Genomic DNA, 21,677 nt, shown 5'->3' with positions numbered 1-21,677 from the left:
ACGGCATTGAGAACAGTCCTATTCTTATCCGGTACAGTCCGATATCTATCCCCATTTTCGCTAAATTTGCTAAAATTTAACAGAGCACAAAAACACGTGCAGCCATTATCAAGGGACACAACCCAAGCCATGAATGCATGATTTCAATGATGTGTTTAGGTGATGATGCCCTGGGATGAGACCATAAGATTTCTTAATTCTTTGTTGGTTTGTATAACAATCTGATTGACTATTAACTGATTGACAATTAAGCTTACATAACAAATACAACAGGTGCAGACCGCTCATCTATTTTTCTTCTTAAAGGTGTAGGGACCTATTCAATCACAAAGGATGGAGGGGTGGAGTGGAGAGGGGTGTATAGTGTGGGGTGTGGTCATTTATTACATTATCTTTCATAAATGCAAAAAAGATGCAAAAAAAAAAATTTTTTTTTGGGGGGGGGGGGGGGGGGATTCTTGGGTCGGATGGTTGGACGGTATTTCAAAATTAAAATAATAAAAATAAATATTTGTGTTTTTTAACCATGTTTGAAAAAAACAAGAGATGTGTTTGTCAGAAACACAATGCCCCCTATTGCGCCGCTTTGAAATTATTATTTTTTTATTTTTTTACCTTTGGCCTTGAAGGATGACCTTGACCTTGAAGGATGACCTTGAACTTCCACCACTCAAAATATCCAGCTTCATGATAACGCCGCTTTGAAATTATTTATTTTTTGACCTTTGACCTTGAAGGATGACCTTGACCTTGAAGAATGACCTTAACCCTAAACTTCCACCACTCAAAATGTGCAGCTTCATGAGAAGGCCACTTTGAATAAAAAAAAAAAATGACCATTGACCTTGAAGGATGACCTTGACCTTGAAGGATGACCTTGACCTTGAACTTCCAACACTCAAAATGTGCAGCTTCATGAGAATGCCGCTTTGAAATTAGTATATATTTTTTTTACCTTGAAGGATGACCTTGACCTTGAAGGATGACCTTGACCTTGAACCTTCACCACTCAAAATGTGCAGCTTCATGATAACGCCGCTTTGAATTATTTTATTGACCTTTGACCTTGAAGGATGACCTTGACCTTGAAGAATGACCTTGACCTTGAACTTCCACCACTCAAAATGTGCAGCTTCATGATAATGCCGCTTTGAAATTTTTTATTTGTTTTTTTACCTTTGACCTTGAAGGATGACCTTGACCTTGAAGGATGACCTTGAACTTCCACCACTCAAAATGTGCAGCTTCATGAGAACGCCGCTTTGATTTTATTTTTTTGACCTTGAAGGATGACCTTGACCTTGAACTTCCACCACTCAAAATGTGCAGCTTCATGAGATACACATGCATGCCAAATATCAAGTTGCTATCTTCAATATTAAAAAAGTTATGGCCAATGTCTAAGTTTTTGGACGGACAGACGCCATATATTGGTGGTACCTAGCTGATGACATTAGTGGAAAGCAGTTTATCTGTATTTTACAACATGACTTCTGAGGAATCAGTGACTTCCAGGAAAGACTGGATGACAACCAGGAATAGATTGGTGACAACTGGAGAGACAGTGGACATCCAGGAGAGACTGGAATTGGGCATCAAGGGCCGGCACCCCAAGATGATGACTCCGTAAGGAGTTACCCACAGAACAGCTACAACAAGACATACAAAAAGAAACCCCCAGGGTCTTCCGAGAGGGGGGGTGGAAGAGAGATCCAATAGGACGGACACAACGGAATCGACACGGCTAGTACAACGGACATTGACAGGTGAGGCCTATACAGAGACAGCTCAGTGTCGTTTGCGGGAAAATCTGTAAGAATGCCAGGGGTCTCAAGATACATCGGTCTAGGAAGGGTTGTCAGCCTGATCCGGAGCAGAGACAGTGCACAGACTTGTCTGGTGAGACACAGGAGGACCACAGCCAGGAAGAACACCACAGTGCTGAGGATCTCCACGAATCTAAGGTGGAACAGGTGGATAAGCCTACAAGACCAGAACATGATCTTGGTAGCCAGGGCAGTCGTACAGATGACAGACTAGAGCGCATCAAATGGCCAGCTATGAACGAGAAACAGTGGAAGGAGTTTGATGAGGATGTAGATGGCATCGTGGAACAGGTGTTACTTGGAACAGTAGAAAGGAAACTGCGGAGTATGTGTAGACTGATATATGCAGTCGGGAAGGAAAGATTTGGGGTGACACCATCGGAAAGGAAGCAGACTACAGTCGCCAAGAACAGACGGCAGATAGAAATAGAGAAGTTGAGGAAGGACCTTCGCAACTTGGGGAACCAGTACAGACAGGCATCAGAGCTAGAGAAAATTGGTCTACAGGAACTACGAGACCACACCAGACGCAGACTTCAAGACCTGAGGAAAGCGGAAAGGATACGAAAAGCCAGAAGGGAGAAGGCCAGACAAAGATCACGGTTTCTTTCCGATCCCTATGGTTTTAGCAAGGAAATCCTTGAAGAGAAGAAAGCGGGACAGCTGAATTGTTCTAAAGAGGAGGTTGAAGAGCATCTGAAGAACACGCACTCTGATCAGGCGAGACATATGCGGATGGAGGGACATGAACGCATAGCCCCAGTACCCATGCCCATTGTTGCATTTACTGAGGGAGAACCAACCCTCAAGGAGGTCCAAGATATAATCAAGAAGGCTAGATCCAAGTCAGCACCAGGCCCAAATGGAATACCTTACAAGGTGTACAAGTCATGCCCAAAACTGCTGAGACGGTTGTGGAAACTATTGAAGGTGGTCTGGCGTAAAGGAGATGTACCTGTGGAGTGACAGCGAGCAGAAGGCATCTTCGTCCCAAAGGAGGAGGTTTCCAAGGATATTGGACAGTTCCGGACAATATCATTGTTGAATGTGGAGGGCAAGATCTTCATGTCAGTGGTTGCCAGGCGTCTTACAACATTCATGACCAGTAATGGGTACATTGACACATCAGCACAGAAGGGAGGTGTTCCAGGATTCTCTGGCTGCATTGAACACACATGCGCTATTAGCCAGTTAATCAGGGAAGCTAAGATCAACAAGACAGATCTCACAGTTGTATGGCTGGATCTAGCAAATGCGTATGGCACGGTACCCCACCAGGTAATAGAGTTTGCTCTGAAACACCACCATGTACCAGAACATATTCAGAGCATTGTCAGAAGCTACTACAGAAACATCAACATGCGCTTCACAACAAAGAACTTTACAACATCCTGGATACAGCTTCAGAAGGGGATTGTAACCGGCTGCACAGTGTCAGTAGTACTGTTCATCGCCGCTATGAATCTCATCATCAAAGCCGGAGACAGGGAGTCAAGGGGACCGAAGACCCAGACAGATATCAGACTTCCACCACAGAGGGGATTTATGGATGATCTGACTATCACAACAGAGTCCCACATACAAGCTCGATGGATCCTATCAGCCCTGGAAGATGTTGTGTCATGGGCTAGAATGGCCTTCAAACCAAGGAAGTCAAGATTTCTTATCTTGAGAAGAGGTAAAGTCTGGCAGAAGACAACACTCAGGGTACAGGGCGAGGATATCCCATCACTTATTGACAACCCCGTCAAGTGCTTGGGTAAATGGTTTGACACCACACTGGGTGATAGCAGAAATAACACAGAGCGCATCAGGCAGCAACTGAGGAATGGGCTTGCAAAGATAGAGGGAACAGGCCTACCAGGGAAGTTCAAGGCATGGCTTTTCCAGCATGGCCTCCTGCCCCGTCTTCTGTGGCCACTAATGTTGTATGAGATCCCAACATCGACGGTTGATAGCTTGGAAAGCATGATAAACAAGAGCCTGAGACGATGGTTCGGACTTCCATCATGTATGACAAGTATTGGACTCTACAACAGAACCGGAATGTTGCAGCTCCCTCTTTCATCAATTGTAGAGGAGTACAAAGTTAGTAAGGCAAGGCTCGTGTTGACCCTTCGAGACTCTAGTGACATGAGCATTAGAAATGCAGGGATAGAGGTCAGAACTGGAAGAAGATGGTCAGCATCGAATGCAGTTGAGCAGGCAGAAAGTCGACTGAGACATCAAGACAAAGTGGGAACAAGTTGTCAAGGTAGACAGGGACTCGGCTTGAACACTAGACAACCGTGGAGTTCAGCCACAACAGTCCAAAGAAGAGAACTTGTTCAGAGCGAAATCCGAAAGGAAGAAGAAGAGATAAGAAAGGTGAAAGCAGTCCAGATGGGGAGCCAGGGAAGCTGGACAAAGTGGCAGACAACAGGGAGGAAACTGTCATGGACAGATATCTAGAAGTACCAGTTTTTTCAACTGCAGTTCCTGATCCGGGCAGTTTATGATGTCTTGCCAACACCGGCGAATCTCCAGAGATGGGGGCTGATAGAAACAGCAGAATGCACCCTTTGTGGAGGAAGAGCTACCCTGGACCACATCTTGTCCTCGTGTAAGGAAGCACTTGCCCAGGGGAGATACCGCTGGAGACATGACCAGGTACTCTGAGAGGTAGCGGATACACTTGAGAGACACAAGAAGAAGGCACGAGTACATGCAGGGGAAAAGCACATCAACTTTGTACCAGCAGGGACAGTAATGAAGGGTACAAAGCGAGGACATCCGAGTATCCTAGACGGCACAAATGACTGGGAACTACGGGCAGATCTTATGAAACAGCTGCAGTTTCCAAACATTGTCCACACTACCCTACGCCCAGACATTGTGATGGTCTCCGGAAAGACAAAGAAGATCATCCTGGTAGAGCTGACTGTCCCATGGGAAGAAAGATGTACTCAGGCACATGAGAGAAAGAAGGCCAAGTACGAAGATCTCGTCCAGGAATGTAGAGAGGCCGGGTGGAGAGCATGGAACTACCCGATTGAAGTGGGATGCAGAGGGTTTCCTGCACCATCGCTGGGAAAGATGTTCCAGGATATGGGAATAGAGGGACAGGCGAGAAAGCTGGCCATTAAGAAGGTATCACAGGCAGCAGAAAGAAGCTCCAGCTGGCTGTGGCTAAGGAGGAACGCCAGTAGCTGGAAGCCATCCACTAATGGGTAGTGTCTGATCAACACTGCCGCCCGCCACTAAGAGCTTGTCCTAGGTTTAAAAGGGCGAAACAAGCAATGACAAGTGGTACCTAGCTGATGACATTAGTGGAAAGCAGTTTATCTGTATTTTACAACATATTTGACATTTGACCTTGAAGGATGACCTTCACCTTCACCTTTCACCACTCAAAATGCTCAGCTCCATGAGATACACATGCATGCCAAATATGAAGTTGCTATCTTCAATATTGAAAAAGTTATGGCCAATGTAAACGTTTTTGGACGGACAGACACCATAAATTTGACATTTGACCTTGAAGGATGACCTTGACCTTGCACCACTCAAAATGTGGAGCTCCATGAGATACACATGCATGCCAAATATCAAGTTGCTATCTTAAAAAGTGAAAAGTTATGGCAAATGTTAAAGTTTTTTTCGGACTGACATACTGACGGACAGTTCAACTGATATATGCCACCCTACCGGGGGCATAAAAAATATTTTTTTGGGGTGGGGGTGGGGTTTAGTGTGAGGGTGTGGTGGTCATTTATTAGATGATCTTTAATTAAAAAAAAATAATGGGGGATTGAGGGGGGATTCGGGGGGAGGGGATTCGAGGGGGGGCATGGGGGATGGTTTGGATGGAGTCAATTGTGGTATGTCAGGTAAGAGTTGTTTTGTCAAAGTATCAATCAAATCTAATCATAAATAAAGAAGTTATGGCAATTTAAGCAAAATTTAATAATTTGACCTTGAGAGTCAAGGTCATTCAAAGGTCAAGGTAAAATTCAACTTGCCAGGTACAGTACCCTCATGATAGCATGAAAGTATTTAAAGTTTAAAAGCAATAGCCTTTATACTTTAGAAGTAAAGTGAATCTAAACACAAAATTTAACCTAATATTCAAAGTTACTAAGTCAAAAAAGAGCCATAATTCGGTAAAAATGACAAGCAGAGTTATGCAACTTGTCCTTTACTGTCCCCTTATGAAAGTTTGCAAGTGTTCCAAGTACGAAAGTAATATCTATGAAACGTTAGATGTAAAGTGGACCAAAACACAAAACTTAACCAAATTTTCAAGTATAAAGGGCCCATAATTCCTTCAAATGCCAGTCAGAGTTACATAACTTTGCCTGCACAGTCCCTTTACGATAGTTAGTAAGTGTTGCAAGTATGAAAGAAATGGCTTTGATACTTTAGGAAAAAAGTGGACCTAAACACAAAACTTAACCAAATTTTCAATTTTCTAAGTATAAAAAGGCCACATAATTCCGTCAAAATGCCAGTCAGAGTTACATAACTTTGCCTGCGCAGTCCCCTTAAGATAGTTAGTTAGTGTTGCAAGTATGAAAGCAATAGCTTTGATACTTAAGGAATAAAATGGACCTAAACACAAAACTTAACCAAAATTTTCAATTTTCTAAGTATAAAAAGGGCACATAATTCTGTCAAAATGCAAGCCAGAGTTATCTAACTTTGCCTGCCCAGTCCCCTCATGATAGTAAGTAAGTGTACCAAGTTTGAATGCAATAGCATTGATTTTTTATGAGAAAAGTGGACCTAAACGCAAAACTTAAACGGACAAGGTGATGACATTAGCTCTTTTTTTTTCAAAAAATAGCTGAGCTAATAAATGATACATCCAAGCTGAACACATGGAAATTAGGTCAGCATACCTTTCTCATCAGCATCTAGATTGTCATTGTGGTAGAACACCTCAAAATTGAACGGGAAGCTGAAGTAGGCAACATCGTCCTGTAACAACATAAACAGGGCAATGTAGGCACATAATAAAGGTGATATACGCCACTACATGTATGTTTGTGCATTGCCTTAAAGAGTTGTATTGGCAATATTTAAGCTTTCAGAAGCAGTTGTTTTTAAGGTCGTGATGAAATTTTAGGATTTTTTTTTAAATAGCATAGCAGGAGAGTTCGTTTAAAGCATATCTGCAGTCATCATACAATAGTTACATGTATACACAATCTATTAACTAGACAATATTGTCAAGAAAAATTCACTTGTATATGGCTTACATGAAGAATTGACGTAGAGTATTGCATGTATAAAGAAGGTGACTCAAGTTGTCATTTAATGATACAATATTTAATAACCGGTTAACAAGCTCAACAATTGTGTGAGTCTTTGAGAAGTACAAACACAATTCCCTCACAACATTCACAAAATAATGATATAAAATGACTAAGGTGAACATTTTGTTTTCATTTGGTTTGAATCACACCAACACCAACAAAGCGTCTCATGTTACCATATGATGCTAAAACCCTTCAAAGCTGTTAACTGAGATGATGTTGTTATATGATTAAAATGACAATTCACCAAAATAAGGTCATGTGATACAATAGTCGCAGTATTTGTATATAATTAAAATTCTGAAAATAGTAATATTCTAGGGTGTATAATGAACAACATAACAATTTAGCAAAAACAAATCGTTTGTTGAAACGACGTAACAAAAAAAATAGAATAAAAAAATAAACAATAACTTAAATAGTTCTTGCAGTGATTTTGCAACACTATCAATATTTTTTTTAAGAGAATACACTTTTTTATTTACTATGGTTAAGCCTTCATTTTTTTACCAAAAGCACTCTTTATTTTCATTACCAATTTATCAAAGGCAACATTAAGCTATTTGGTCATGCATGAAACAAACACAATTGAATCGTAAAGTCTGCAAACAAGACAAAGTAATTTGTTTAAAGATCCTTAAAGACTACTATGATTGATTCAAATAGGCTCAATATGTTGCCTTAGATTGATAATAGGCCTCCAGTTATTAAAGCTGACAGAAAGGAACAGCTTGTATTGAAACTATATTCTCTGCTCTTAGTGTGTCATCCTTGAATAACAGTTGAAACTACACATTGGAAAAAGTCAAAGGTAGTTTTTGTTTACAAATCACTGACAAATTGCAAGGGCAAAAACTTGACCAGATGATTGTATTAAGGTTTTTATTTATTTATGAAGCTCTGAATTTGTTTGTCTGTCAATCTTTCAAGCTGCTTACTAGTTTTTGTTGCCTTATTTGTAGCAATTGTATCACATTAAGAGATCTGAATACAACATGCGCTAGATGTTGATTCTGCTGAAAGCTTAAAGAAGTTATTCAAGAGTTGCCTACCCTGCCCACGACCTTGGTAGAGCAGGTCTGGGTGATCCAGGACATTGGCTGGCTGCGCTCTACCGTCCAATCTATAAATAGACACAAGCAACGTGTCAAATTGGTAGCGTCAAGGCAAAATGGGTCTTATGACATATGTGGCTAGCTTAGCTCCAGACCAGTCGAAACCAGAACATTTGTGCACTGTGTTAAGGAGCTATGCTGTCAGCTAGAACATTCGTGCACTGTGGTAAGGAGCTATGCTGTCGGCTAATGAGACCACCTTGCTGGTCTTTGTGGCATACATGGTAGCTCCTGACCATATAGCAAATGGAATAAGACGCATTTTGCATGAAGTGGCTCAATTGATCTTAAAATGTTTGTATGTAATAAACATTCCTCCTATTTAACATGAATTGCAGACTTGCAGAAGCATTTTGGTAAAAAAGTCTGTTGTATTTGTATGTTGTTGCATTTTCAAAAAATAAATGTGCTCGACTTAAATAAGACATGTGCATTTCACCTTAATTAAGTTGGTTTTAAAAAGAGCTAAGCATTATCATATTTATATAAATAATACGATTTTTTTTTAATTAAATCTTTTACTTTTAAGGAATTGCAATTATGCTATTTAATTGTATTCAGCTGTGATTTGAAAAATACAAAATGTGCTTGATGTTAATGGAATTCTTCCACCACTTATATCAAAACTTGAAAATAAAATTGTGTCACATAAATACAATGTTTCTTTTATCACTTATCAAAATTCAACCATTCAAACAATCTGTTCCTCACTTAAAAGATACAGTTTCTTGGTTATATTTGGAACAAATAAACTGATCATATAATACAAACAAGAAAATTGTCTTATAATTTACTTACATTTGGGAAGATCCACAAAGAAGTGAAGATACAAGTCATCATATTCAAAGTTACGAGCAGATTCTAAAAGATTAAAGTAAGGTAACATTAAGGCATACATGTACATGAACTATGTGTCAACAAAGCATGCGTATCAATAAAATTTAAGTTTGTTATTATTTTGATTTTTTAAATATTTGTGTAAGTATTTAAGTCATGCAATTTCAGTCATACACTTTTGTCATTAATGTGAAATTCTAAAATGACATAAAACAACTTAGATATTAAGGGGTTAGAACAGAACAAATGTGTCTGTTTACATGTTTATATATAATAAGATACAATTGATGGCATAAAAATCTGAAATTATATAAAATTCTCATAACACTTGAGCTTGTCACAATTGTGATTAAGATTAATCCAATGCTGTAATATCATAAAAAGTAGCAATTAAAAAAAAAGTTACCCCTACATGAGACTTGGCAAAACTTGACCACAGGGGGATGGCCTACAGAAACTTCGTGAAAGACTGAGGGGCAATTTACCACAGGGTGATGGTTAACAGAAACTTTGTAAAAGACCAAAATACAATTGACCACAGGGGGATGGCTTAACGAAACTTTGTAAAAAACCGAAATACAATTGACCACAGGGGGATGGCTCACAGAAACTTTGTCAAAGACCAAAATACAATTGACCACAGGGGGTGGCTCACAGAAACTTTGTAAAAGACCAAAATACAATTGACCACAGGGCGATGGCGCACAGAAACTTTGTAAAATACCAAAATACAATTAACCACAGGGGGATGGCTTAAAGAAACTTTGTAAAAGACCGAAATCCAATTAACTACAGGGGAATGGCTCACAGAAACTTTGAAAAGACCGAAATACAATTGACCACAGGGGGTGGCTCACAAAAACTTTGTGAAAGACCAAAATACAATTGACCACAGGGGGATGGCTTACAGAAACTTTGCGAAAGACCAAAATAAAATTGACCAGAGGGGGATGGCTTATAGAAACTTTGTGAAAGACCAAAATACAATTGAACACAGGGGGATGGCCTACAGAAACGTTGTGAAAGACCAAAATAAAAATGACCAAAGGGGATGGCTTATAGAAACTTTGTGAAAGACGGAAATACAATTGACCACAGGGGGATGGCTTACAGAAACTTTGTGAAAGACTGAAATACAATTGACCCAAGGGAGATGGCTTATAGAAACTTTATAAAAGACCAAAAGAAAATTGACCAGAGGGGGATGGCTTTTAGAAACTTTGTGAAAGACTGAAATACAATTGACCACAAGGAATGGCTTACAGAAACTTTGTGAAAGACTGAAATACAATTGACCACAGTGGGGATGGCTTATAAAAACTTTGTGAAAGACCAAAATACAATTGACTACAGGGGGATTGCTTCCAGAAACTTTGTAAAAGACCAAAATAAAATTGACCAAAGGCGGATGGCTTATAGAAACTTTGTGAAAGACTGAAATACAATTGACCACAGCGGGGATGGCTTACGAAAACTTTGTTAAAGACTGAAATACAATTGACCACAAGGTGGATGGCTCATAGAAACTTTGTGAAAACCAAAATGTTCCAGGGGTGTACTTAAACAAAACTTTGAAAAAGACTACTATAAAATGTTATAATTTCATATGTAACACGAGATGTGTTTGTCAGAAACACAATGCCCCCTTATGCACTGCTTTGAATTTTTTTTTACCTTTGACCTTGAAGAATGACCTTGACCTTGACCTTTCACCATTCAAAATGTGCAGCTCCAAGAGATACACATGCATGCCATATATCAAATTGGTATGTTCAATATTTCAAAAGTTATGACAGAATGACTGAATGACAGACCAAAAACAATATGCCCCCGATCATTCGATCCGGGGGCATAAAAATGCTTGTTAGTTTGCAAAGTGTATGTGTATAGTACTTAAATACCACAATATCATCTCCATAGCAATTAAGTTATTGTGACAGTTTTACTTCTAGAACTAAACACGAGTCTGTCGGCAAACTTTCTTCCCCTTTACCTATTTCTCCATAAACCAGCATCCTAAGAACATCAGGTCGTGGCTGTAAAAGAAAACCAAAAAAATATATATGCAATATATGCAACAATCTAAATATCGATAAGCTGTATAAAGTGCGTGAGAAGCAAACAACTCATACAAATTATTACTGTAACATTCACAATTAAAACCAAATACATGTTTGTCAAAGTGTAAATTTTCAAGAAACAATAAACTAAAGTAAAAGTTTTATTTTGTGAACTTGCTTAGAACTTCTAATTTTTATTGTTAAATATTTTCCCTTTTTGTTGCAAGTAAAACACTCCTTTTTCCGAATAAACGTTGTATATTATGTTGATTTCCACTTTAATTATGCAAGACTACCCCCGTTTCAATTTTTTGTAAAATGTCTTTACACAACACTTAAAATGTAATTATCAAAATACATGTCCACATAGCTGCTAATGTAAACAAAAAGCTAGCTTGTACATGTATAAAAAAATGCCAGTTTTAAGGTCTTGGTAAAATTGATATGTGTCAATTTGGTGTACTTTTTATTATAACATGACCTAGGCTCCAGGAGTGAAATAACGTAATGCTCAATTTTGTTTATTACAGAGGTGTTATTACACTAGTTATATAACTGTGAAATGACGTCATTTTTGTGACAAAATGACGTCACTATTCCAACGAATTTCTTCAGTTAAACTCTTTTACAATGTGAATAAACAGTGAAAAGAGCATACAATAAAAAGAAAATTTGTTGGTCATGTTATTAATAGAATCTTAGATTCTTGGTCATTTGTATTGACTTTATTAAACTCGTCATCTAAATAAAGCCTCGTTTTTATCTTTATTTAGATGACTCGTTTAATAAATTCAATACAAAACGACCACTCATGCAAGATCCTATATGTAACAGACATTGACTTTTCCACCTGACTTGCCCAAATTCAACGAAAAGGTTGAAGGTTACAGGTGAATGGCTTACACATTTCTGGGTTCACCTTGTTCTAAACGACAGTAAGTGAGTCAAAACAGTTGTTTCTATGTTTAGTTACAGTGACATTGACCTAAATGCAATCTCAAGTTAGGTCTCCATCTCCCATCCTAAACAAAACCTATATAATATTGATCTCTCTTTCCATAAAAACCTTTGAAAATATCCCCTCCCATATTCATATGGAAGTCTCCCCATGCCACAATATCTATGTCAATATGCCCACATGTAATGCCTATGTGAATCTCCCTTCTAATAATGCATTTGTCAGTATCACCTCACAAGATGTCAGTCTCCCTTCCCATGTCAATAATCCACAAGCCGTAATTGCATGGCATTTCAAAATCCGCACACCCAAAAATGACCAAATTAACCCTGAACATAAACATGACCTTGATTTAATTCTATATAGAAACCTAAAAACAATGTCGTCCAATTTTCTCGCTGACATTCTTACAAAGTTTAAGTTAAAAGCTCACCATGTCAAAATCCCCTCCAACACAAGCCTGAAGGAAATCTTTGTGCCGGGAATAAACTTCTCGGAACATCTTCATTTCTCGGTCCTGCTCTTGTCTGAAACAAGTACATGTACCTAGTGTCATCTAAACTAACATGGCAGCACTTAATCCGATAAGCTGCATTACAGAGAATATTTTTAGAAAACCATTACTCAAATGACACTGTTTTTAATTTAGAATGTGGCCAAGGTAAAAGAGGGGGGAGTCAAAATTTTATGAACAATTTAAGGTCAAATGTATTAAAACTCTTACCATAAAAATAACAGTAATCTCTTCTAAAATACGTACTTGTATTAATAAAGAAATAACTCAAGCATCACTGATGCTTGAAATAATTGAACAGGATTAGAACTTTGACTTAAACTTGTCTATGCCATAACAAATAGGTCATGTTTCTTTTTCTGATAAATCAATGCACTGAAAGATCTGACAATAAAAGGTGAACATTGCATTTACCTGTTCATTTCTTTGGATGAATGTTCAACTGTATATTCAAACACCTCTGAAACAATCATTGTAAAATCGCAAATTTTGAAACCACCAACAGTGTTGGTTAAAGATTAATGTCACTGAAAAATTAGACCGATTAATGCTCAATTGTTATATAATAATACATGTCAAATATCACCAGCCTATCATATTCTTGCCTAAATATACAAAATTGAACAACATAAAATAATTAAAGATCATTGAAAAGCACCAAACAGCCAACTTAAGCGAGCAACACACCAAATATGAAAACATACAGACAAATGTGTGTTTTACCTTTCCCAAACTGTTTCTGTGACTCTTTCACATATGCCTTTCTTCCACGGTTGAAGTCCGGGTGGATGGACAGCACTCCGTCACTGTTCACCTGGATGGTACACAGCACCACCTCATCCTCCTCCGTGGCCTCACTGGGAAACAATAGCTCTAGGCCTTATGCATGTGTGTCAAGCTTTGATCCAGATTGGCCTGGGCAGTCAGCACAGCACAGGCTAATCAGGGACCACACTTTCCGCTTGAATGGACATTTTTTTTAAAGTAAGTCTCCTAAACAAAATTCCTAAAAGGAAAGTGTTGACCCTGATTAGCCTTTGCCAACTGCACAGACTAATCTGGGACAACACTTCACACACATTCAGTGCAGGCTAATCTGGGACGACAATTCACACACATGCATTAGCTCAGTTTTCCCTGAGCAAGGCTAATATAATCAATAAAAGAAAGTCCCATCTAAACAAGAAACCGTCGGAGACGGGTGATGCTCCCCAAAGGTTTTTGTTGTCACAATATTGCATTATATATTAAGATAAAAGGAAACGTCTTGAGGGCACAGTAGTTGGGGGACAAGAATTTTTTTATATAAAATTTCAAAGGGCCATAACTCTGTAAAAAATCATCCGACCAAAACCCGCTGATAATATGCACATCTCCTCTTGATAGTGAAGCTTCCCATAAAGTTTCATTGAATTCCGGTCATTAGTTGCTGAGAAATAGCCCAGACAAGAATTGCACTATATGTACAGTTAATGGAAAATTTCAAAGGGCCATAACTCTGTGAAAAATCATCCGACCAGAACCCGCTGATAATATGCACATCTCCTCTTGGTAGTGAAGCTTCCCATAAAGTTTCATTGAATTCCGGTCATTAGTTGCTGAGAAATAGCCCGGACAAAAATTGTGCACGGATGGACGAACTGACAGACGAAGCGGCAAATATATGCTTCCCCCCAAATTTTTTTGGGAGAGCATAACAAAAATTAAGTCTAGTCAAAAAGTCATTAAGGTTGAAATATTCTGATTCTGCACCTTTAACCCTCAAGCAATATTTCTCACAATAATAAAGCCTGTCTCTGATAAAACCAGGCAAATTGCTTGTGCGTTAAATATCCTCCTGGACTCATGCATGCAGTCCCCATAGACTAATCAAGCATGAATTTTTCCCCCTAGACTGGATTTTGACACTTTCCGCCTTAACTGGATTTTGATTTGATAGAGACTTCCTTTAAACTAAAAATGAAGAATACCCCCACATGCCGCATTGACACAGAATATTTTTCATGTCTTCACAAAAAACAGCAGACACCATGCTCAATGTTTAAAACGCACTAAGTGACCCCGTGACCTAGTTTTTGACGCAGCATGACCCATGTTCAAACTTGACCTACACGTCATCTTGATACAACTTCTGACCAAGTTTGGTGAAGCTCTGATGAAAACTACTTGAATCAGAGAGCAGACACCATGCTCAACGTTTTAAACACACTAAGTGACCCCTTGACCTAGTTTTTGACCCCGCATGACCCATATTCGAACTTGACCTAGACATCATCTAGATGCAACATCTGACCAAGTTTGGTGAAGATCGGATGAAAACAACTTGAAATAAAGAGCGGACACTTAATACGGACCGACTAACCGACCGACCGACAACCAGACAAGCTCACTCCTATATACCCCCCTAAACTTTGTTTGTGGGGGTATAATTAAATGTGACCACAGCACGCTTTGCAGAAGTATGATCCCCAGATTTGGGAGAGGAAAGTCATATGTAGAAGGCAAAACCTTGACCTTGCCTCAGTGCCCCACCTGTTTCCTCCACTGAGGTCAGCCATGATGTGCATGACCTGTATAGGGGCAGTCCCCAGGTGGTTCTTCTGTATCAACTCCTCGGTGGGGTCATCTTCAATGATGTTCAGCTTGGGAACGAACGAATGGTCCCTGAAATAAGATACAAAATGCTAGAGCTGTTAATAGCAGTGATGAACACTCCCTCCCAAATATTGTAATATGTTGCAAGTTGTAATTATCATTTTATAGAAAATTAAAGTTATATTGGATTTTGTCTCAAAAGAGACACATACCCTCCACAAATCCACAATTGCAGTGTGTAGCAATTTGTATTTGTAATAATCATTTAATAGATATAGTACATTGAGACAGGCACACAATTTTATTTAAAAAAATCAAGGTAGTATAAATCTCATAAGTGGATGATAATATCACAAAGCTGCATGCAAATTTGATTGTTTTGCCTTGTAAAGTGTAGTTTGTCGAAGGACAAGCTTATGTCTACTAACATACAGACGTGCTAATGTACATGGGGAATCCAGTACACCCACCATACAGACATGCTGATGTACATGGGGAATCCAGTACACCCACCATACAGACATGCTGATGTACATGGGGAATCCAGTACACCCACCTCTTCTTCGCTGTAGGTGTTTAATAATAGCTGTAACAAACTTCACTTAGCAGGCTGAGTTTATGTAAAAAATGGAGAGGTATTAGAACTGATTAAAATATTTGATCACAAAATCTCTCAGTGATATCAAATAGCAAATGCTGATAAAGGTAACACTTGTCAGGTAACTGATAAACCATTTGATCAATAATACAGCTGAAATCAAATTAAAGTATAAAAGATTTGAAGCACTTTAATAATTAAAAAAAGAAAGCAAGATAAAATGAGAATGTTCATAAAGATACCTTTCCCGTTTCTGTTTGTTGCCAGCCCCTATCCTTCTCTTGCGCACATGAGCAATCTTCTGGGTCAGAAAGGAGGGCCCCTCTTTAGGGGACGTGGTCAAGTACTCTGTAGCCTATATTGAACAGATAACTACATGACATAGTATCTCAATTTTATCCCACAAATCACATATCCAGCTATTTTTAATGACACAAGTTCATTTCTTGCTTACTTTTTTACTACGCAACCGCTATATTTTGTCAAACAACAAGGCAAATTTAAAGTTAAAGGACAGCAATATTGACTCGGCCACTACAAATGATATCCATAAAAGGATGAACTTTATAATCCCTTTGCACAATTGTTTGCCACAAGAAATTAGAGCTATGTGAAAGATAATCACCCTGAATCAGGTCAATTTGTCAAAGATAAAGACCAAATCTAGCTTTGGACATCTTTTAGAGGTTTGATATGCAATAACCAGTTTTCATCATATGCTATATACCCTGTTTCCCATGTAATACAACCATACATATTTTTTTATAATACACATGAGTAATAAACATTTTTAAGCGTTTTCATTGGCTTGGTTTTCGTTTATTGACCAATTGCATTTTTTTATTTTGCTGAAATGATGTTGCAACGTCAAATGATGTCACGAAATGTAAACAACATTCGGGATTTATCATTATGTTTGCGTAAATATTTATTTAATTTGCTCATTTAAAAGCATGTGATAAAAAAGGTCTGACACTTGTGGTCATATCATACCATATTTTATTAAACTCGTCCAGGAAATTCATTAGTAAGCTCGCCAAAGGCTCGCTTAGTAACAAAATTCCTGAACTCATTAACTAAAATATGGTATGATATGACAACTCTTGCCAGATCCTATATTTATTTAAAATTTATTCCGTTTTCAACAAGATAAAATTTGATGTTTTTCTACTATAAATAGACATTGGTGAAAATGTGGAACAAAGATTAGGGTCTTCATGACTTATCTGCAATCTGTAGAACCTACCTCATCATTCTGTGAGAATGCGTCATGATCCACATACGTGAATATCCTGTTTTTTGGGCGCTCTTTGTTCCTGAAATGGTCATTTCAAAGAAAGTGCTTGAAAATATTTTAGTCCACACAAACTATTTACATACCAATAATGACATATTAAGTTCCCATAAAAAGATTTTTGTTGTAGTCAATTGTTTATAAGGTAACTAAGATAATAATAGGATAACTGGACTGTGATATAGTTAAGAAATGCAGGCTAATTACACAAAGGAATGAGAATTAAAAATTATAAATTTTACTCTTAGCAACTATATTAAAGGTAGATAGCAGCATACAATTTAAATTATTGAAATGGCATCAAGAAAAACACTAATGATTTGAATGGACTTTAAATAATGTCAGTGTATGATCAGGTGCTTGTCACGGTTGTATAATACAACATGTATAGCAATATTTAAACTGTCATCAATCTTGTTTACTTGTTACAATTTGCAGTTAAAATCATGTTGCAATAAATATTCAACAATTAGCTATGGTAGTGAAAAATTTACAGCAATCTGGTTTTATATGCAACAGCCCTCCAACAAGTATAATAAGGTGAACAGACATACACCCCTTAGACATAAGCCCCATCGTTATGAAATACATTAAACTTTGGTACAATGTTAAGATCATTGTGGCGATGAGCAAAATGCATAAGTCAGTCATGTTGGCTCAAAGTTCTCAAGAATTTCTAAAAGTATCTAGATATGTCTAATCCCCTTCCACAAAGATGATGAAGAGTTATAGGAATGCTCTTTGTGCATTCATGTGTCCAACAGTTTTATAATGGCTGTTTCTTGATTGCTCAATATCTCCAAAAACATTTGATGGATTTTCAGGAAACTTGGCTAAAGTTTTAATATTATTTAAAACGATGAGTCAGTCATGTATTCTCAAGGTAAAAGTAATATCTCTTAATGTGTATAATGTATGAGATTCAATATATCTTACACATATTGACAATTTTTCATGAAACTTTGCTACAATGTGAAGTTCATTGAAGCAATGTCCTGAAGGCAAACATGCCAGCTGAATGTCAATATCAAATTTTAAGGCCATGCCTCCATTTTTGTGTCCACTCCATAATTATATCATATACCCCAAGAAGATTTTTCATGAAACATGGCTACACACTTACAGTCATTGAGATGATACGGAGAAGGCATAAGTCAGTCATACATGTTCAAGGTCACTAGCTTAGCCATCTATTTCTTAGCTGCTTCATCTCCTAAAACCCATTGACGGAGTTTCATAAAAAGTTGATGTCATTCAGAAGATGTACGAAGCCATTCTTCAATAACACTGGCTGAAAATCAAGGTCACCACTTCATGGTAAACAGAATTTTGGCAGGCGATAAAGTTGTCTATTGTACTGCTTTCTTTATTTTACTACAACTGGGATATTACCTGATGGGTAATGTCATAGCATGGTAAGTACAACTTAAACAAAAAACAAATAAGAGATGTGTTTGTCAGAAACACAATGCCCCCTATTGCACCGCTTTGAAGCCATATATTTGACCTTGAAGGATGACCTTGACCTTTCACCACTCAAAATGTGGAGCTCCATGAGATACACATGCATGCCAAATATCAAGTTGCTATCTTCAATAATGCAAAAATTATTGCAAAACATTAACCAAGGTTAAAGTTTTGGGACACACACAATGAATAAATGAATGACAGACAGGCCAAAGAAAATATGACCCGATCTTTCAATCCAGGGGCATAAAAAAGCATCTCCACTAAGGATCTTCCAACCACTATACTTACAGTATTTCCATCACTTCTGTATGGTACTTCCTGTCTACAGGTGAACCTAGAGTACCATCGTCATTTCTGTACCTGGTGAGTTCTCGCTAGAATTAAATATTTGAATAATATCTGAATTGCAAAGTGCCATATAAGACAATATTAGTTAAAAAATGTAAAAACAAAATCTTACAATAAAGAACAGTTAGTAGCATGCTTAAGTTTATACAGGTTAGTAAACTATACACATAAAGACAGTTAAATTAAATTGATATAAGGATAAAAGAGATATATTATAATAGTATTACTGTAGAAAAGGAACAAGAGCTGGCAAGACAATCTCAGCGATTTTTTTCATTATTTCATTCTCATTTAAAAGTACACTTCAACACCGTTATTTCGAAGTCGTCAGGACCGTTAAAAAAACTTCTGATTAACGATAATTCGAAATAAACATATGACAGACTAAGACTTTTTTTATTGATTCTTTAAAAATAAAACGTTGTGGAATTAGTATAGTTCGGTTACACGATACTATAAATAATTGCTGTACTTAAAATCGTAAACTAGTCATATTGCAATAGATTTCTATTTGTAACGTACAGAGGAATAAAACGATTCTTTTTCTGCTTTTTATTTTTCTCTAATTACCGAAGATATAAAATATAATGAATAGCACAAATTATCAAATTAACACACTACGCGCATACGACAAAAGTGTAATTATCGGCTTTGACGGGCCACGCTCAGACGACAAAGATGTGAAATTACGCTCGGTGTTTTGCAGTTTTGACTTCGGATTAAAGATTGATAATTAGGTGGGAATTAAAGTGTTGGGACCGACAGAATCACTTCGAATTAACGATTCCTTCGGTTTAACGAAGTTCGGATTAACAATGAAATTTTACATTAAACAAAGACGAACCAAAATTGGGACCCGAAAAATACCTCGAAATAACGGTGTCTTCGGATTATCGGTGTTCGAAATAACGGTGTTGAAGTGTACCAGAAAATGGCACTTTTCCAATTAGGAAAATCTACAAATTTCCCCATTACTGTAAAAAAAAAAACAATTAAAGGGTTACAAAAATCTTTTTTGTAATAAATAAATTGATAACTAAGTGTTGTCAAGTTGACAATATTAACTAAGGTTCAACCGATTGAGCTGCATAGGGAAACTAACTAAATGTTGGGCATTATTAACATGAACACATCAACAAATATTTTCCAACCTGACTGAATATTTTTTGCTGCCAGCTGATGACAACTTCCTCCTTGTCTTTCATTGTGCCGTTAGGTGTCTTGTTCATTTCTTTCATCTCCATCTCTTCCCCAGAAGCTTTGCTGGGGGTATCTCCAGCGCCCACTATTGCCGGTGCCGCTTTTACAGCCGCATTTGGCACCAGGCTTGTCGATGTGATACGGTCTAGCTTCACACTTAATTGATAACAAGATGTTATAGTCAATGAAAATTGATGACCTTTGTTGCTGCTGGTTATGACTGTGATTTACAACACAAAATCCCAAAAGTAACATGTTTAAACGCGCGTTTGAAGGTTAGAAAAATGTCGGATCAGTGTGGGGACTTCATATTACAACCGCGCTGTTGAACTTTGCTGCAAAAATACTTATTTGTTTAAAAAGATCATGATACCTTTAGAAAACTCTCATGAATGAGCGGGCTCTCCACTTTATCCCATTAAAAATTGTGAAATATTTAAAAATACATTATTAAAAATGTTAACTGGGTTGCGCTTTATTCTCCCAACACAGATCTTAAAAAGTCGCGTGGTATATGCACCGTGGAAAAGAAATTTCTACATAAGCACGTTACTGTCTAAATAAACATAACTGCAATCTGACAATAGTAAAACTAAAAGCCTAAAAGGTCCTATCCTCGAGTGACCCGAATCGACACTGCCCTAATACGACGCCTTTTTCTTATGCCTCTGTTTGATATATAAGCGACATCCGTTTACGTCATACACAAGCACATGGTACACTACGCACAATTTACTATAGTTGTTGTTTGTTATGTGGAAAATAGCGCGTTAAAAGGTAAGATATGGTTGATTGGTTTGCAATTGATGGATTTTTATGTATCATACTTAATGCAAAACTTTTGAACACTTTACACCCAATTGTCTTTGTAAATAAGACTGTGGGATAATGCATCAGTTTCGTCTGCAAAAGTTCACTATTTCATTCATAAGTCACGTGACTCTCATTTGACAAAACATAGTATAAATAGATTAATTTTTACTATGAAAAAGGTGTACGCGTAAACTTTTATTTGAAGTCCGGATATGTTTTTGGTTATGCTGTTATACAATTTTAACTACATGTAGCAAGTGTTTATGTTGGTTATTGCATATTACGTTTATGACTTATTTTTATTTACTTAATTATATTTGTAGGTGCCACAAAAGAAGTACATGTTATATTCACTTACTTCCATAAACACAGCTTATGAAAATGGGTTGGTGACAGGGGCCCCTATTAAAACCACTGCCAGAAAGTATGGAATCCCAAAAGTAAAAACCTTAATTGATTTAATTAATTTCAGTTCCATATTGCTTTTACAGTGATACACTTTAAGTACAACAATGATGAGTTAATATTTCATGCATTCAGTCTCCACAGGAGTGATATTTACATTGAAATCAGGTAACCAATCAGACGCGTCGTTTTAGGGCACTCTCAACAAATATGGTGCGCCATTACATAGACTTGGGTCATTTCGTTTTCTCAACGAATTTTTGTTGATGACACACTCAATTGAATTTAAAATGTGTAAATAAAAGGTAAATGTGTAATGAAATAACAAAATTAATTACATAAATCTC

The 21,677-nt window shown here is 37.5% G+C and overlaps 1 protein-coding gene across 2 annotated transcripts in view; it reads right to left on the bottom strand.

Moving 5' to 3' along the window:
* The window catches only part of LOC127862546 (tectonic-like complex member MKS1), a 34,294-nt gene that overhangs the window by 12,319 nt on the left and 298 nt on the right, over positions 1-21,677 (bottom strand). For both annotated transcript variants that reach the window (XR_008040674.1, XM_052401715.1), the window contains exons 2-13: positions 20,064-20,268; positions 18,853-18,938; positions 17,047-17,116; positions 16,043-16,155; positions 15,140-15,271; positions 13,331-13,464; positions 13,022-13,067; positions 12,527-12,620; positions 11,069-11,111; positions 9,037-9,099; positions 8,176-8,246; positions 6,707-6,785 (exon numbers count right to left, since the gene is read on the bottom strand). Coding sequence is in view for 1 of the 2 variants with exons in the window: in XM_052401715.1 (XP_052257675.1) it covers positions 6,707-6,785; positions 8,176-8,246; positions 9,037-9,099; positions 11,069-11,111; positions 12,527-12,620; positions 13,022-13,067; positions 13,331-13,464; positions 15,140-15,271; positions 16,043-16,155; positions 17,047-17,116; positions 18,853-18,938; positions 20,064-20,268 (1,136 nt within the window). In the remaining variant the exon portion in view is untranslated. The remainder of the gene's footprint in view (positions 1-6,706; positions 6,786-8,175; positions 8,247-9,036; positions 9,100-11,068; positions 11,112-12,526; positions 12,621-13,021; positions 13,068-13,330; positions 13,465-15,139; positions 15,272-16,042; positions 16,156-17,046; positions 17,117-18,852; positions 18,939-20,063; positions 20,269-21,677) is intronic.

The sequence above is a fragment of the Dreissena polymorpha genome, chromosome 1 (assembly GCF_020536995.1).
Source record: "Dreissena polymorpha isolate Duluth1 chromosome 1, UMN_Dpol_1.0, whole genome shotgun sequence".
In the NCBI taxonomy this organism is placed as follows: Eukaryota; Metazoa; Mollusca; class Bivalvia; order Myida; family Dreissenidae; genus Dreissena; species Dreissena polymorpha.
The sequence above is the reverse complement of the archived record's forward strand: the minus strand, read 5'-3'. Positions and strand labels throughout refer to the sequence as shown.